Genomic DNA, 18,191 nt, shown 5'->3' with positions numbered 1-18,191 from the left:
AAATGCTAATATAAGATGCTTTTTTCTCAATAAAGTCCCTGAAATCCTTTTCAAACAGCACAATCGTGAAAACTTCGTTTGTTAAATGATCAGAGTTCAAAATCCTGGATTAAAACTAGCAACTGTGTGAAGATTTACAAAACATAATGATGTTGCAGGCATGATGAGCATCTGGTTTTAAAAATAATTAAGTAAAAGTAAAAAATAAAAAAAAAGTTAATAATAATAATAATACAATTTTGTGTATGATAAATGATTATGTAGGATTAACTGAACTTGAGTTTCTTTAGGTTAAAAAAAATTAAACTGAATGTCAGAAATTTGGCTGGAAAAGATTAACTTTAGCTTCCTTTTAATATTTTTTTGGATTGAGAAGACTGAAATGTGTAGATCTTTTAATTATAATGCAATGCTAATACCCTTGGCCATATGAGCATTGTGTTCTTTATAATTTGCAGTTGTTTAATTAATTATTATTGTCTTATGTACAATTTGTACATATTCAATAAAGCCCCTCCATCAATCAATCAATCAAAAACAATATTTATGTTTTAATGGCGTCTGCATTTTGTTGGAGTATAATTTTTTTAAGGTATCGGAAGAATCATTTTAAATTGTTTATAAACTAGTCAAAGGAGAGTTTGCTATTTCTCCACTTAATACAATGGGTATTTACTTATTAGAATAATCGTATTCATTATATCAAAGACATTGGATTTCAAAAATCCATATAAAATAATATATGAGACATATCAAAAGCTGGGATGTCATTTATTCAAATCAAATCAATTTTATTTATATAGCGCCAAATCACAACAAACAGTTGCCCCCATTGCCCCAAGGCCATTTATTCTAAGTAATAACCAGTTTCTTATTTCTACCCAAAACTTCCAAGCCCTCTGTCCTGGAAGTAAAAAAAAAAAAACAGGATCTAATATTTAATCTGCTGTCTTACAGAAGGTACACAGTTCAGGTTTTTTTTATTTTTATTTATTTATTTATTTATTTATTTATTTATTTATTTTTTGCAACCGGGTAGGTCTTATAAAGTATCTTAAAATGAGTTTGCTTAATCTTTGGGGAAATAGGCCATCTAATATATTTAGAGTGAGCTTTTACCATCATAAACAGTTATCTTATCAGTCACTTGTGCTTTAAAATCTCTGTTATAATCATAAAATACGACAGAATTTAAGGCAGCACTAATCAATTTGTTATTACATTTGTTATAATTTAGGTTCCAATCATTAATCATCAATTTTGGTAATACCAATTTAACATTTGAATATAATAAGATATTTTGGATTAACTGAATGAATGATAAGGGGATTGCTTTACAAATAAATGTTATTAAGAGCTTTCTTGTCGATAAATTTAGTTTTTAGGTAGCTGGCTGTGTCATCCGCAAACTGACTTATTTTAAATTACTTATCTCAACCTGTGATACCTTTTATTTCAGGATTGTTCTTAATGAGCATGGTTAACAAATGAGTGGTCAAAATAAACAATTTCGGGGAAATTGGGCAGCCTTGCCGAACGGTAAAGTGACGCCCTTTTTGTGTAGTCAGTCAGCTGTACGTGCTATGCATGGACACCAATCCTGCATGTGGCGGTAATGCTCCACTGGGTGGCCAACTGCCAATAACCTGACAAAAGAAGAAGATGTGCCGACGTCATCTCCGTGCGATCAGCGGCAGGTAAACACTGCTGCGTCGCGATGGACTCAAACAAGGACGAAGCCGAGCGATGCATTAAAATAGCTGTAAACGCGATCAGTAACAGCCAACCGGACAAAGCAAAGAAGTTTTTGGAAAAGGCACAACGACTGTTTCCGACAGATAAAGCTAAAAGTACGTTGAGTAAACGTCTATGATTGTTTGTCTAATGGTAGGCCGTGTCGCTGCTAGCGTTAGCATAATGTTTAGCGGTGCACTACTAAATGACACTGCGATTTGAAAATTAAACGTTTATCAGCTGTCATTCTCAAGTTCTTTTCGTCATTTAGTGGGTTGTTGTTATACGTTCCCAAACTTACCATCACACTTGTTACTCTTCTAAGGACTATTAAACGTGTGGATTGCTGTTTTCTGTACTACCGTAGTTCATTTAGAACTACCCACATCAATAATTTAAGACACCTCAAAGTACATTTTCGCTGTTCTTAACAGGAATCACATTTTGACTAGGAAGCAGTATCGTGTTTTTTCGATTTTCAAATATATACAACTCAGATTTGGCTATCTGGAATATTTAAAGTGGACATTTTAATTCAAAATGTCTTGTGTAGTTCTTGAGTTATGTTACATATTTAATATGCACAGTTTACAGCGAGTAAATTAAATATTAAACGTGTCACCATTTGTCCAAATGGCACCAAATGTCTTGTGTAGTTCTTGAGTTATGTTATATATTTAATATACATAGTATACAGTGGGTAAAATAAATATTGAAAGTGTCACCATTTTTCTCAGTAAAAATACTACTGACATGAAATTTTCACTAGATGTCAGTAACAACTCAAGTAATCCACAGATGCAAAGAAACCAAAATAAGTACAGAAACTAAGTTATGTGTAATAAAATAAAATGACAGTGAAAAAAACAGTCAACACACTTACTGAAATTTATTAATATTATGTACAAAAGCCTTTGTTGGTAATGACAGCTTCAAGATGTCTCCTGTAGGGAGAAGGTAGTCCCATGCATTGCTCAGGTGTGATTTGGCCAATTCTTCCATACAAACGGTCTTCAAATGTTGAAGGTTTTGTGGACCTGTTCTGTGAACTCTTAATCGTTAGTTTTTTTCATAATTTTCTGTTGGAGTCAAATCAGGTGATTGGCTGGGCCACTGTAGCAGCTTTATTTTCATTCTCTGAAACCAATTGAGTTTCCTTGGCTGTGTTTGGGATCATTGTTTTGCTGAAATGTCCACTTTTATTTCATCATCCTGGTAGGTGACAGCATATTTTTATCAAGAATGTCTTGGTACATTTTTCCATTCATCCTTCAATTTCATGAAGTTTGTCAGTGCCAGATCCTGAAAAACAGCCCCACACCATGATGTTCCCACCTCCAAACTTGATTGCTGGTATGGTGTCTTTGGGTTGATGTGCAGTGCCATTTGACCTCCAAACATAGTGTGTATTATGACAGTTAAAACGTTCAGTTGTGGTCTCATCTGATCAGACTATATTCTCTCAATATTTCACAGGCTAGAACTGATTAGATTTTGGTGTGGTTTTTGGTCAAATGTTAAGTGAAACCTAGTCTAGAAAAAAAGCACCCCTTTTGCTGTATCTCACAACCAAGAAGCTTAGATGGGTGCTCTATTGAGCAGCAAAATATTTGTGATTGATTGGTGTGACTGACTTCATAAAGTCACACAGAAGTCAAATGGTGACACATAGTCAACAAACACCATTCCAGACATATGTCTATTTACTTGTATATTTACACTGTAGAGTGTAGAGCACACAGGGTATGCATCAGCCCTCATGCTTTTTATCATCACCATTATTATTAATAAAATTACTTGCTGTAAACAGACCGCATATTTTGAAGTGGGTTTATGATTTTGAATCTTTATGCCACCAATTTTTTTTTCTGCAGAATTGCTGGAATCATTAACACATAATGGAAAGCCTCCGGAAGAGAATGGGGAGCCCATTAATGGTGAAGGACCCACTATGAGGCACCGTAGTCACAGAGAGGAGACTAATTCAGCAGGAGCCACTGACTCAACCAAACCCTACACCACAGAACAGCTAGATGCTGTCAAAAAGTCAGTCTGTATCGTATGCAGATCTGTGTTTAAATTTGTGGTCTTTTTGATGCTTTGTATTGGAAATGGAATTATTATTACAACATTGTGCTGCGTTATTGAACTGTCTGAAAACAGCCATTCTGGTATGTGTAGTGCTGTCATAAGTGAAGCAGAGTAGATCCTGATTGGTACTTGGTTGGGAGACTGCTTGGGAACACCAGAAGCTGTTTGTGTTTCTCCATGTAGATCTTGGGTTTTATCAGGAATAATATCTGGTGTAAAACTTGTGCGAAATCCCAGTGTGGCTCTCTGCTGGAGCTGCTGTGGTGGGGTAGACAAAAGACAACATAGAGCTGGATGAGAAAATGTGAATATCAGTGTAAAAATGATGAAGAAAGCACAGGGAACCATTGGTAGTTCTTGTCATTTAGCTGAAATAGTCAAGTATGTTAGGACCGATATTACTGAAGTCGTCACTATCCAAACAAGCCTGCGTTAGACAATGGTTTGGTGCTACAAAAGGAATTTCTGTTACTCCCATTTAGAATGGTAAATTAACCAAACAATATTTGAGACATTACAGCATGATATGGTTATTATTTTTAATGTTTATGCACCTGGGGTGGTAATTCATGGATAATTACATTCTTATATACTGACACATTCCTACTTGCAAGTTGCCTAAATCAACCAGAACAGAGCCTCTTCTATTACTTTCTGAGTAGCTTCTGCTGTTTTTAATCACATAAATGGTTCACTTATCACAATGCGCTAACCCACCTTTCTTTTTACAGAATTAAGAGCTGTAAAGATTACTACCAGATTCTGGGAGTTGAGAAGAGTGCATCTGATGAGGATCTAAAGAAGGCTTACCGAAAGCTCGCACTGAAGTTTCACCCAGATAAAAACCATGCCCCTGGAGCTACAGAAGCATTCAAGGGTAAAAGGAAAAAACAGTTTTGGTGTTTATTACAGGTAGCTGTGCAACATAAATTTCACCTAATGTGTCTATTTTTCAGCTATTGGTAACGCCTACGCTGTGCTGAGTAACACTGACAAACGAAGGCAGTACGACCAGTATGGAGAGGAAAGGTCACAGCCGAACAGACACAGGCATCACCGTGAATTTGAAGCAGATATCTCACCTGAGGACCTGTTCAACATGTTTTTTGGTGGGGGTTTCCCATCAAGTGAGTAGATGTCAGATATGTAAGGATAAGAATTGATGTGATTTTATCTGTCGAGGTGTAATGTACAGTGGGGAAAATAAGTATTTGACTCCTTCAACTGTGAGAGACAGAATCTAATTTTAAAAAAAATCCAGAAAATCACATTGTATGATTTTTAAATAATTAATTTGCATTTTATTGCATAAAATAAGTATTTGACCCCTTAGAAAAACAGAGCTTAACAATTGGTACAGAAACATTTGTCTGCCATTACACAGGTCAGACGTTTGCAACAGGGATTTTGGTCCACTCCTCCATACAGATCTCCAAATCTTTCAGGTTTGGAGTTTCAGCTCCCTCCAAAGATTTTCTATTGAGTTCAGGTCTGGAGACTGGCCAGGCCACTCCAGGACCTTGAAATGCTTCTTACGGAGCCCGTCCTTAGTTGCCCTGGCTGTGTGTTTGGGGTCATTGTCATGCTGGAAGACCCAGCCATGACCCATCTTCAATGCTCTTACTGAGAGAAGGAGGTTGTTTGCCAAAATATCGCAATACATGACCCCATCCATCCTCCCTTCAGTACGGTGCAGTCGTCTTGTCCCCTTTGCAGAAGAGCACCCCAGAGTGTGATGTTTCCACCCCCATGCTTCACGGTTGGAATGGTTGTCTTGGGGTTGTTCTCATCCTCTAAACATGGTAAGTGGAGTTGATTCCAAAAAGCTCTATTGTGGTCTCATCTGACCACATGACCTTCTCCCATGCCTCCTCTGGATCATCCAGATGGTCACTGGTGAACTTCAAACGGGCCTGGACATGTGCTGGCTTGAGCAGGGGACAATGCTGCCCTGCAGGATTTTAAAACCATGACAGCATCATGTGTTACTAATGTAATCTTTGTGACTGTGGTCCCAGCTCTCTTCAGGTCATTGACCAGGTCCTCCTGTGTAGTTCTGAGCTTTCTCAGAATCATCCTTACCCCACAAAGTGAGCTCTTGCATGGAATCCCAGACCGAGGGAGATTGACAGTCATCTTGTGTTTCTTCCACTTTCTAATAAATAATCATAACAGTTGTTATCTTCCACCAAGCTGCTTGCCTGTTGTCCTGTAGTCCATCCCAGCCTTGTGCAGGTCTACAGTTTTGGCCCTGGTTTCCTTAGACAGCTCTTTGTTCTGGGCTATGGTGGACAGGTTGGAGTGTGATTGACTGAGTGTGTGAACAGGTGTCTTTTATACAGGTAACAAGTTCAAACAGGTGCAATTAATACAGGTAAGAGTGCAGAATAAGAGGGCTTCTTAAAGAAAAATTAACAGGTCTGTGAGAGCCAGAATTCTTGCTGGTTGGTAGGGGGTTCAAATACTTATTTTATGCAATAAAATGCAAATTAATTATTTAAAAATTATACAATGTGATTTTCTGGATTTTTTTAAAGATTCTGTCTCTCACAGTTGAAGTGTACCTACGATAAAAATTACAGACCTCTCCATTCTTTGTAGGTGGAAAAACCTGCAAAACTGACAGGGGGTCAAATACTTATTTTTCCCACTGTATATTTCATGCTGCTGAATCACGACTTTCCGTGAGACCAGGTTGTAACTTCCTGTGGAGTTAAATTTGTCTCATTAATCCCAGCAAATGCACAGAGGGTGCTCTACAAATATTCCTTGATTTCCATAACTTCTGCTTTTATCAAAAGCTCATGTACACACACACGTAAAGCCTGCAGACACTGTTAAAATGTAAATATTGTTTTTGATTGTATGTTAGACAACAGTATCTTAATGATTAATTAAACAACTGTAAATTATAAAGAACACAAGGCTCATACGGCCCATGGTATTTTAGCATTGCGTTATATTTATATTGGCAAAGAGAAACTACCAGTTGTGGTCAATCATGATCACAAATGAGGAGTTAAATGACATTGTCACATTAAAATACATTATAGAACCTTCAGCACAACTTATTGAAAGACTGAAGTGAATGTATGTGCCTATTTGAGCCTAGATGTATAATTTTGAGCCAAAAGAAATTCAAACTTTTCAAACAATTCTTGTTTTTGTTTTGTTTGTTTTTCATAGTCATTAATGACAATATGCTGTGCAGTCATTCCACCCTGGCAAAAAGAACAGTTCAAAGACATTAAAAGCCCAAAAATTTCATGACATTCATGCCTTTGATGAGTATATGTAAAATTCCAGTCACAATTGCAATGGTTTCTTGGAAAGCCTTGGAGGCCAACATGTGTCACCACCTGCAGCCAAAACTCAGAGCTCCCAAGTAAAAGCTCCACAGCAGTAATTCCCACTTTGGTCACTTCACTGCTTTGATTCCAGTTGTGGGCCACATCCACTGTCCAGGTTCTTTGATTACAACCAGGATGGCTGCCAGTGAAGTGGAACAATCTTTTCAATCTGATCTCGCATCTGTATCAATGTGGCTCAGCTCTGTTGTAAATTATCATAGACATCCTGTACCTAAATACTACCTCATCACTGGATAGCTTAAAAATGGGATAACTGACTTAATCAGTTTGAATGAAACCAACACAGGCCTGATGCACAAATGCTAGAAACTAAGTTTAAATTTCTTTTGTTGTTGTCTATAGGTAATGTACATGTTTACAGAAATGGAAGAATGCACTTTGCCCAACAGAATAGACAAGAAAGACGAGAACAACATAGAGACGTAAGGCATACGTGCAGTAATTCTGCAATGTTTGAATTTAATAGTGAATGAATCCTGAGATGTTTCTTGTTGTTGTGCAGGGAGGACTGGCCCTGTTCGTACAACTGATGCCCATCTTAATCCTCATTATTGTTTCTGCTCTCAGCCAAATGATGGTGACCCCGCCGCCGTACAGCCTTAGTTACCGCCCGTAAGTTAGCAGTTACAGTACAATCACAGCGGCTGATCAGTTCACCAGCTTGTCTCACTCTCATTTCGTCTGCCTCATCTTTCACACCAGGTCAGCCGGACATATCCACAAAAAGTATACATCAAACTTGAAGGTTCTTTTCTATGTGGGAGAACGTTTTGATGAAGAATATTCGGGGAATAACTTGAAGAATGTTGAAAGGAGTGTAGAAGAAGATTATATCTCCAACCTCAGAAACAACTGTTGGAAAGAGAAGCAACAGAGTAAGTTTACATCACTGCAGGTGTAGATCTCCTGGATTTTACTGTTTTACTATTTTATTTAGTAGTGCGTTTGTCTGAGGCCAACTACGCTTACATGTCCTTTCAGAGGAAGGTCTACTGTATCGTGCTCGTTACTTTGGAGATTCAGACTTATACCAAAGGGCACAGAGAATGGGGACTCCCAGCTGTTCCCGGCTATCTGAGATTCAAGATGGGTAGAAACCACTGGGACACACATGGGTAAGTTGCCACAAATGCCGTTGTATTTATGAAGTAATGTTACACACTAGGAATTAATTGATAAATCTTGGAAACCATCCCTGTTTTTACATTGCTTATCCTATGATCTATGAATTGCACCGACTGTCAGTTTTAACAAGTTGTAGAAATTAGATTATTTCATTCTATAAAGTATTACCATAGTAGATACAGATACTTATGTCCTCAAAGTAAAGCCCTTTTTATGCCTCTACAACTCTGTAACTCCATGGCCACGCAATTGCGTCAACATGGGCGTGACCTTTTCAGAGTTCTCCATTGCACTGAGGGCTGTCACAGTGTAATTTACTGCCAGAATGGTAGCGGAATTGATGTGAAGAATATGGTGTACAAGACAGGGACTTTCTTGCTGCCCCATCGCCACTGCTGCTGGTCTTTTTTTTTTTCTTTTCTTTTTTTCTTGGGACTGACATTATTCCCTCAACAACCTCCACTTATTTATACAATCCTCCAGTGTTGCGTGCAGTTTTCTCCATGAATTGCTGGTCCTTAGAGCGTCTTTTTAGTTATTTGATGGCGTGTTATAAAGGTATTCATATTTTCAGACTTCCTCTGCCAGCCGTTCCTCCATTTGCTCTATGAATGAAATGTAATCACCGGGCGTACTGCAAACACTTTTAAATACAGCAGGTGATGATTGAGTGAAACTGGAAAAGTGACCAATCACAGCCCGTGCATTCTCCGTTATTTTGATGTGTAGTTTCAGTTTTTGAGAGGTGCACCTCAGGCGATGGGGAGGAGCTCAGAGAGGGTTTGCAAGGCCACAGTGGGCTCTTAGTGGCTACAGAGTTGCAGATATGGAGTAGCATAAATTTTGGTGTAACCCATTACAAAGAACCTTTTCCCCTCTGTGTTTGACTGACTTGACATTTGCTAATCCGTTGTGTTGCCTCAGTATTGGAGATTATCACAGGCACCTGATTGCACCAGAGTTTTATCACTGTGGCGAAACAAAACTTGGACCCAAAAGAACTGATTGCTCAGTGATAAAATAGTTATCTCCAGAAATGTTAAGGCCTTCACTTTGTGGAAACAAGATCAGCACCTATTGGTGTGCTTTTGTTCTCAAATGACATGTTACTACTTTGATAAGTAATTTGTCAAGATAAAATGGCCAATGATTTTTTTTTATTTTATTTTTTTTTTTACAATCTGACAGATGTGGATCAGTGTACGGATCCTAGTAGAACTACATTAACGGCTAACTAATTGTCTTAAATAAATTTTTATCAACATGCATACAATAATTAATGGTTATTTTGAAGGTGAAATTCTGAAATCATAGTTAGAAAAGTTTGAAAACTCAAAGGTGGCTGTGGTTTCTGAACCCCATGTGCAATATAGTATCATTCTCCAAATGACTGTTCATAGCCTCAACTATGATAAAATGACATGACTTTTACAGTAGTGTTTCGTCTTAGTGTACATGTTAATAGTTCCATAGAAAATAAGTTAGAATGTGAACCATTTTGAGAGGGTAAAACTAATTAACCTGGCCAGATAATTAGGTCACAAGCTACTTTCTAAAACACGAGTCACTGTTGCTAGGTAATCACAGATGTATTCATAATGTCGTTTGGAGGAAACAGGAACAAAATTAATGTTATTTGTAATATTTTAACAAAAAGCAGCTGTCCTGGAGGCATCCAGGTTTAAGCGCTGAAGAATGTAATGTTTAACTATTTGACCTAGATAATCAGTGTGTCACTTTAAGGGGTTTGTTTGCTTACAGCAAGTAGGTTTACAGTATCTGTCATTTTTCTTTTAATGCTGCAATTTAGAGCTAATAGAGGAGCAAGTGAATGAAAAAACTTCAATTTTTTTAATTGTTGACTGATTTGCAAATCATTGGCTAAAATGTACAGTAGTGTTCAGAATAATAGTAGTGCTATGTGACTAAAAAGATTCATCCAGGTTTTGAGTATATTTCTTATTGTTACATAGGAAACAAGGTACCAGTAGATTCAGTAGATTCTCACAAATCCAACAAGACCAAGCATTCATGATATGCACACTCTTAAGGCTATGAAATTGGGCTATTAGTAAAAAAAAAAAACATAGAAAAGGGGGTGTTCACAATAATAGTAGTGTGGCATTCAGTCAGTGAGTCTGTCAATTTTGTGGAACAAACAGGTGTGAATCAGGTGTCCCCTATTTAAGGATGAAGCCAGCACCTGTTGAACATGCTTTTCTCTTTGAAAGCCTGAGGAAAATGGGATGTTCAAGACATTGTTCAGAAGAACAGCGTAGTTGATTAAAAAGTTGATTGGAGAGGGGAAAACTTATACGCAGGTGCTAAAAATTATAGGATGTTCATCTACAATGATCTCCAATGTTTTAAAATGGACAAAAAAAAACAGACGCATGGAAGAAAATGGAAAACAACCATCAAAATGGATAGAAGAATACCCAGAATGGCAAAGGCTCACCCATTGATCAGCTCCAGGATGATCAAAGACAGTCTGGAGTTACCTGTAAGTGCTGTGACAGTTAGAAGATGCCTTTGTGAAGCTAATTTATTTGCAAGAATCCCCCGCAAAGTCCCTCTGTTAAATAAGACATGTGCAGAAGAGGTTACAATTTGCCAAAGAACACATCAACTGGCCTAAAGAGAAATGGAGGAATATTTTGTGGACTGATGAGAGCAAAATTGTTCTTTTTGGGTCCAAGAGCCGCAGACAGTTTGTGAGACGACCCCCAAACTCTGAATTCAAGTCACAGTTCACAGTGAAGACAGTGAAGCATGGTGGTGCAAGCATCATGATATGGGCATGTTTCTCCTACTATGGTGTTGGGCCTATATATCGCCTACCAGGTATCATGGATCAGTTTGGATATGTCAAAATACTTGAAGAGGTCATGTTGCCTTATGCTGAAGAGGACATGCCCTTGAAATAGGTGTTTCAACAAGACAATGACCCCAACCACACGCGTAAATGAGCAAAATCTTGGTTACAAACCAACAAAATTAATGCCTCGCAGATGTGAAGAAATCATGAAAAACTGTTGTTATACAACTAAATACTAATTTAGTGATTCACAGGATTGCTAAAAAAGCAGTTTGAACATAATAGTTTTTAGTTTGTAGCATCAACAGCAGATGCTACTATTACAACCCCTGGCAAAAATTATGGAATCACCGGCCTTGGAGGATGTTCATTCAGTTGTTTAATTTTGTAGAAAAAAAGCAGATCACAGACATGACACAAAACTAAAGTCATTTCAAATGGCAGCTTTCTGGCTTTAAGAAACACTAAGAAATCAGGAAAAAAATTGTGGCAGTCACTAATGGTTACTTTGTTAGACCAAGGGGGAAAAAGAGGGAAAAAATATGGAATCACTCAATTCTGAGGAAAAAATTATGGAATCATGAAAAACAAAAGAACGCTCTAACACATCACTAGTATTTTGTTGCACCACCTCTGGCTTTTATAACAGCTTGCAGTCTCTGAGGCATGGACTTAATGAGTGACAAACAGTGCTCTTCATCAATCTGGCTCCAACTTTCTCTGTTTGCTGTTGCCAGATCAGCTTTGCAGGTTGGAGCCTTGTCATGGACCATTTTCTTCAACTTCCACCAAAGATTTTCAATTGGATTAAGATCCGGACTATTTGCAGGCCATGACATTGACCCTATGTGTCTTTTTGCAAGGAATGTTTTCACAGTTTTTGCTCTTATGGCAAGATGCATTATCATCTTGAAAAATGATTTCATCATCCCCAAACATCCTTTCAATTGATGGGATAAGAAAAGTGTCCAAAATATCAACGTAAACTTGTGCATTTATTGATGATGTAATGACAGCCATCTCCCCAGTGCCTTTACCTGACATGCAGCCCCATATCATCAATGACTGTGGAAATTTACTTGTTCTCTTCAGGCAGTCATCTTTATAAATCTCATTGGAACGGCACCAAACAAAAGTTCCAGCATCATCACCTTGCCCAATGCAGATTCGAGATTCATCATTGAATATGACTTTCATCCAGTCATCCACAGTCCACGATTGCTTTTCCTTAGCCCATTGTAACCTTGTTTTTTTTCTGTTTAGGTGTTAATGATGACTTTCGTTTATCTTTTCTGTATGTAAATCCCATTTCCTTTAGGCGGTTTCTTACAGTTTGGTCACAGACGTTGACTCCAGTTTCCTCCCATTTGTTCCTCATTTGTTTTGTTGTGCATTTTCGATTTTTGAGACATATTGCTGTAAGTTTTCTGTCTTGACGCTTTGATGTCTTCCTTGATCTACCAGTATGTTTGCCTTTAACAACCTTCCCATGTTGTTTGTATTTGGTCCAGAGTTTAGACACAGCTGACTGTGAACAACCAACATCTTTTGCAACATTGTGTGATGATTTACCCTCTTTTAAGAGTTTGATAATCCTCTCCTTTGTTTCAATTAACATCTCTCGTGTTGGAGCCATGATTCATGTCAGTCCACTTGGTGCAACAGCTCTCCAAGGTGTGATCACTCCTTTTTAGATGCAGACTAACGAGCAGATCTGATTTGATGCAGGTGTTAGTTTTGGGGATGAAAATGTACAGGGTGATTCCATAATTTATTCCTCAGAATTGAGTGATTGCATATTTTTTTCCTTCTGCTTGGTCTAAAAAAGTAACCGTTACTGACTTCCACAATTTTTTTTTCTTGATTTCTTATAGTGTTTCTTAAAGCCAGAAAGTTGCCATTTGAAATGACTTTAGTTTTGTGTCATGTCTGTGATCTGCTTTTTTTCTACAAAATTAAACAACTGAATGAACATCCTCCGAGGCCAGTGATTCCAAAGTTATTGCCAGTGGTTGTATTGTGAACACCCCCTTTTCTACTTTTTTTTTTACTAATATCCCAATTTCATAGCCTTAAGAGTGTGCATATCATGAATGCTTGGTCTTGTTGGATTTGTGATAATCTACTGGTACCTTTTTTCCCATGTAACAATAAGAAATATACTCAAAACCTGGATTAATCCTTTTAGTCACATAGCACTACTATTATTCTGAACACTACTGTACAAACGTTTTGCTTAGTTATTATTATTTTGTTTGTGGAGGGGGGGTTTCCCCTTTCCCCCCTAAAGGTTATGAGAGTGCTTCTTCTGTTTTTCCAGGTTCGTCTGTACTTGAATCCAACTGGAAGACACTTGCCAGAGCCCAATTATATTGGATGATATTACTGCAGCAAAACCAGAGAATAAAAAAGGCCTTACACACCAGGGGGCAGCAAAACTCATCAGGGAACCTCTCTGCAACCTTGTGTAGATTGACTTCCTGTAGGACTTGTGAGATGATTTGATTGCGGACATTGTTTTAATCCTTTGTCCTTCAGATCACCAAGTGTTCCGCTTGGCATCATGGCAAAAAATAAATTTTTAGAAAAGGACAAAAAGCATACGCATCTAATTGAAATGCTAACAACAGCTGCTACAATTAGCTTCCTTTGTCCTAACCTTTTGATTTCCTGATGTTTTGAGAACACCCATGGCCTTTTCCTTGACACACGTCTGAGCCACTCCCACAGAATTTTATAGTTCTTAACAAGTGTAAATATTCATTTTACTTAAAACTGCAGATTTTATGTGGATTTGCTTGTAGTCTGTTGGATCATGAGTACTGAAAATGATTACATTAATAAAAGTAAACACTTATTTATTAAATTGTTCATGATAAAGTTGTATCATGGTTTATTTGAATTCAATTTGTCCAATGAAGGCTGGTGTGTGGTGTGTGTGGTGTGTGGGTGTGTGTGTGTGTGTGTGTGTTGTGTGTGTGTGTGTGTGGTGTGTGTTGTGTGTGTGTGTGTGTGTGTGTGTGTGTGTGTTTTATGCTGACCTGCACAGAATTACAATGACAACAAAATCAAGACATATTTTAGGTTAACATAAAAAAGATTGCAGTGATTGTAATTCTGTTACCATTACCTACTTATGCTGTTGGCATAATTATTAAATTTAAAAAAGTGAGATGGGATTCCACAGATTTTGGAAACTGAAGAAATTCCCATGAATGAGTCAGGTTATACTCTAGCTTATTGTAATAAGCACTTGCGACCTTCATTAGTCATCGACTCCACAGAAATGAGAAGAAAGCTGACACAGCAATTTAAAGAAAATAATTTATTCATGTTCTATGTTATGAAAAGTACAAAATATGGCACAGGATACTTGCAGATTTTTTTTTTTTTTAACATTAGAAATATGTTGTCTATAAATGTGAACCTTCAGTGGATCACTTGTAACCAGGTGACAAGCTGCCATAGTGAATACACAGAACATATGAATGCATTGATAATGTAGCAGCAGTAATGTTCCCTTTGATGGATGACCTTCATCTTCACTGTTTGGTACACTTGGTCATTAGCACTCCTCAACCAGCAGCTCTCCTGAACTGTATAGTTTCCTTTTGATAGCCCTGAAGGTGGTTTTCAGTCTCAGACTGTGTCGGGCTCTTGCACGTGACCCGTGTGTCTGTGACGACTTTGGATCTTTAAAGAGTTTCTGAACTTTCTGCCACAGTCCTCCAGACTCCAGTCTAAGAACCAGGGTCACGTGGAAGGTCGGGACCAAAGTGGCATCCACTGCAATTTGATCCAAAGTGCATAGCAGCCCCTGGTCCCCAGACTCAACACACAAGTCTATGAGCGCCCCCCTGAGGCCACATGGCTCACTGTCAGCTAAGTGAATGAGCTCCTGGCTGATGTTGTGGAGCAGACAGTCTGGTAAGATGAGTTTGAAGCAGCCTAGGACATGTGAAGACTCGTATAGGCTCTGTGTGATTGTTGCCATCACCTCTGTAGCGATGTTCTCCTCCAGAGAATACCACAAGGAGCTGGTGTCTGAATCCATGGACATGTCGGCTGAAGACCCTGGAAGAACAAACCCAAATACATTAGTCATGATTCACAAATCTCAGTATTATAAAATACACTTGAGTTGACTACCAAGGCCATTCTATTTGCCCTATTGACGTTTCAAATCCCGCAAAACTTCGAAGAGGTCGCCGCACTGCGAGATCTCAGTAACATTGAGGACTGCATTGAGATGCTCTGATTGGGCTTCACTTTAACCGCTGCACATGGACAACACCATTAACATCACAACAAAAAACTGTTTTTATGTTGTGTCTAAAACTCTCATGAATATATTCTCTGGGTTATAGACGTTATTGCGTTTATTTTATGTAAACGTGAGAATCACTGTCTCTCCGTTATTTTCAACGTGAGCTATGCTCGCTTCCTGATCATGTCGTTCTGAGGGAAAGTGAAGTTTGCTCTTTAACGTCTTGATTATTCTTCTTTACAACACTGTTTGTCCTCTTTGTTACAGACTAATATATATATGTCTGAAATTCGGTTTGCGTTTATTAAATTCCACGCAGATTAAACGTAGCAGACAAGGATAATTTGTTATAATTGTTTTAGCAAGTTTTCAGGGTATCATGCAGCAGTTTCTTATTAACACGATGAAAAGCATAAAAAAAAAATTGTAGTATAATATTCCTTTACAATTGTCATCATGTGGATTCTCTATGTTGTTTGACTGCAGCGACTCTCTGGCATACAAGAGATTATAGGATGTCAATAGGTCGAATGGTCCTACAGCGCCTCCACCCCTTCAAGCTGTGTGCTGTATGTGTGAGCTCCCAGTACGTTTGTAGTAAGTCCATCACATCTGCTTTAAAATGCATATTTACTCCAAGATCGATAGTTCCCCACCCCCCCCCCCCCCCCCCCCGCCATCACCACCAAGGATGGAAAAAACTGGATCCGCCACTGAAATAAGTCTGTGCCTCTCTTAACTAGTTTGTCTTTTAGCTACTTGTGTTTGTCCACGTACACGTAAAGAAGAAAATGTGTAAATAAAAGATGACTATAGAGACAAAAGCTTGCGGTACTGACCGGTTTCAGTGCTGCTGCCCAGCTGATCGAGTCCCTGCAGATCGGACACCTTCTGCAGCAGACTGCTCCAGGACAGCCGCTTGGAGCTCCTGTCCTCCAGCGGAGACGGAGGACAGCTGCCGTCCAGAGACTGGCCGCAAGAAAAAGACATTCTCTCATCAAATAAGTGCACCGTTCTTCTATAAATCGGCTCCCTCTCAGCCCTCCTCCTCCTCCTCGAGCCAGACCAGCTGAAAAATTCAACCGGCAACAATGGAACAAAGCGTTAAGTACGCCGGCCGGCTGGCCACGCCTACTGCCGTTCTCCCACCAATGGCGTTTCGTCTCACGTACCCCCCGTTTCTTGTTACTCTGCCCAGCAACATATAATCTCCCAGTTTTTTTTCCACATTTATTAATGCATTTCCACACTCTCGGAAATTAAAAATTAAAAGCGCCACCGATACGCGAGCCACACTCCGTTGTGAGTTAGCAGGAAACGTTAAAAAATACAGCCCGTTTTGGAGGGAGTTGGTGAAAAATGAAGCCTGTGTGAGAATTTCGTTTTCTGCACGTACGGCACGTAGGCTGAGCGGAATCCTGCAGATCCTCAGGGAGTCTACAGCTTGTCGAAACAAACATCTGAAACTCATTTAACTTCGATAGTTATTAGGCACAATGCACAACCACAAAAAAGAAATTACAGTTGAATATTTTTAATTAATTTGTTATAATCAGTGAATATGAAATGATCAAGATCTTGATATGATGAACCATTTTGTGCACTTTTTGACTACTTAGGTCATAAGTGATTTCCGAATAGAATTTAATACAACCTGAATCAGACAAAGTTGGGACGATATGTAAAATGTGGGAACTTGCCATTAGTCCTAGGATCCACTGGTCCAAGTCCTAGTATTAAGTAGAGCATGTTGAAGTTGTTTCAAATTTGTGCAGCCAGGACATTCTGAGTGCCTGTGTGTCCTGATAAATGAGGAGGGTTGCGTCAGGAAGGGCGTCCAGCGTAAAACAAGCCAACCCAACCATGCAGACAAAAAATTTAAAAAATCGAATTTCCATACCAGATTGGTCAAGGCCCAGTTTAATATTGACTGCCACCGGTGCCATTGCACAACGGTGCCGGCGGAAATTGGGCTACTGCTGGGCAAAGAAGAAAAAGAAGAGAACGTGTCCACAGACAGCAGGAGAAGAGGAAAACTAGAAGGGTGGAAGTGACACCTGGAACTTTGATGGGAGCATGACTACAAGGGGGAAAGGTAGACATATTGTGTGTGCAAGAGACCAGGTAAGAGCAGGAGCATAGGCCGTGGGTTCAAGTTGTATTGTGGTGTGTATAGGAAGAGAAATGGTGTTGGGGTCATTTTAAAGGAAGAGTGTGTTGCAGGTGAAGTGAGTGTCTGACAGGGTGATGAGTGTGAACTTGGAAGTTGAAGGGGTGATGATGAATATCATCAGTGCATACGCCCCACAGGGTTGTTGCGAGATGAAGTAGAAAGAAGATTTTTGGAGTGAGTTAGATGAGGTGGTAGAGAATGTGCCCAAGCATAAAAGAATATAGGAGTGGACTTCAATGGCCATGTTGGCGAAGGGAAAAGAGGTGATGAGGAAGTAATGGGTAGATATGGTATCAAGGACAGGAATGTAGAACAGCATATGGTACTTGATTTTGCAAAAATGATGGAAATGGCTGTGGTGAATACTGATTAACTGATTCCATCTGCTCAAAGTGATGGTAATCAGTGAAATCACCTGGTGGACTGGGTGGTTGCAAAGAAAACCTGCACCCTCTCAGCCATCTCTGGAATCAATTGAACACCCCTGATTTAGAGAAAGTTTATGACAGCGTGCCAAGACAAGGGTTGTGGTATTGTATTAGGAAGTCTGGAGTGGCAGAGAAGTATGTGAGGGTACTGCAGGACGTGTACAAGGATAGTGTGAAGCGGTGA

General features: G+C 38.9%; 2 protein-coding genes across 2 annotated transcripts; one reads left to right on the top strand and one right to left on the bottom strand.

Moving 5' to 3' along the window:
- The first annotated feature begins 1,674 nt into the window (after window positions 1–1,674).
- On the top strand, window positions 1,675–14,060 carry dnajb12a (DnaJ heat shock protein family (Hsp40) member B12a). The gene is made up of 9 exons (XM_034184975.1): window positions 1,675–1,850; window positions 3,609–3,780; window positions 4,557–4,702; window positions 4,782–4,952; window positions 7,539–7,618; window positions 7,699–7,808; window positions 7,899–8,071; window positions 8,178–8,311; window positions 13,460–14,060. The coding sequence occupies exons 1-8, from the start codon at window positions 1,718–1,720 to the stop codon at window positions 8,288–8,290; spliced, it is 1,098 nt and encodes a 365-aa protein (XP_034040866.1). The 5' UTR covers window positions 1,675–1,717; the 3' UTR covers window positions 8,291–8,311; window positions 13,460–14,060.
- Window positions 14,061–14,701: 641 nt separating this feature from the next.
- On the bottom strand, window positions 14,702–16,473 carry LOC117523440 (DNA damage-inducible transcript 4 protein-like). Its single transcript, XM_034184976.1, has 2 exons — window positions 16,246–16,473; window positions 14,702–15,213 (listed from the first exon to the last, which is right to left on the bottom strand). The coding sequence occupies exons 1-2, from the start codon at window positions 16,394–16,396 to the stop codon at window positions 14,705–14,707; spliced, it is 660 nt and encodes a 219-aa protein (XP_034040867.1). The 5' UTR covers window positions 16,397–16,473; the 3' UTR covers window positions 14,702–14,704.
- Window positions 16,474–18,191: the final 1,718 nt, after the last annotated feature.

The sequence above is a fragment of the Thalassophryne amazonica genome, chromosome 13 (genome assembly GCF_902500255.1).
Source record: "Thalassophryne amazonica chromosome 13, fThaAma1.1, whole genome shotgun sequence".
Lineage (NCBI taxonomy): Eukaryota > Metazoa > Chordata > Actinopteri > Batrachoidiformes > Batrachoididae > Thalassophryne > Thalassophryne amazonica.
This window is presented reverse-complemented; position numbering and strand designations above follow the sequence as displayed.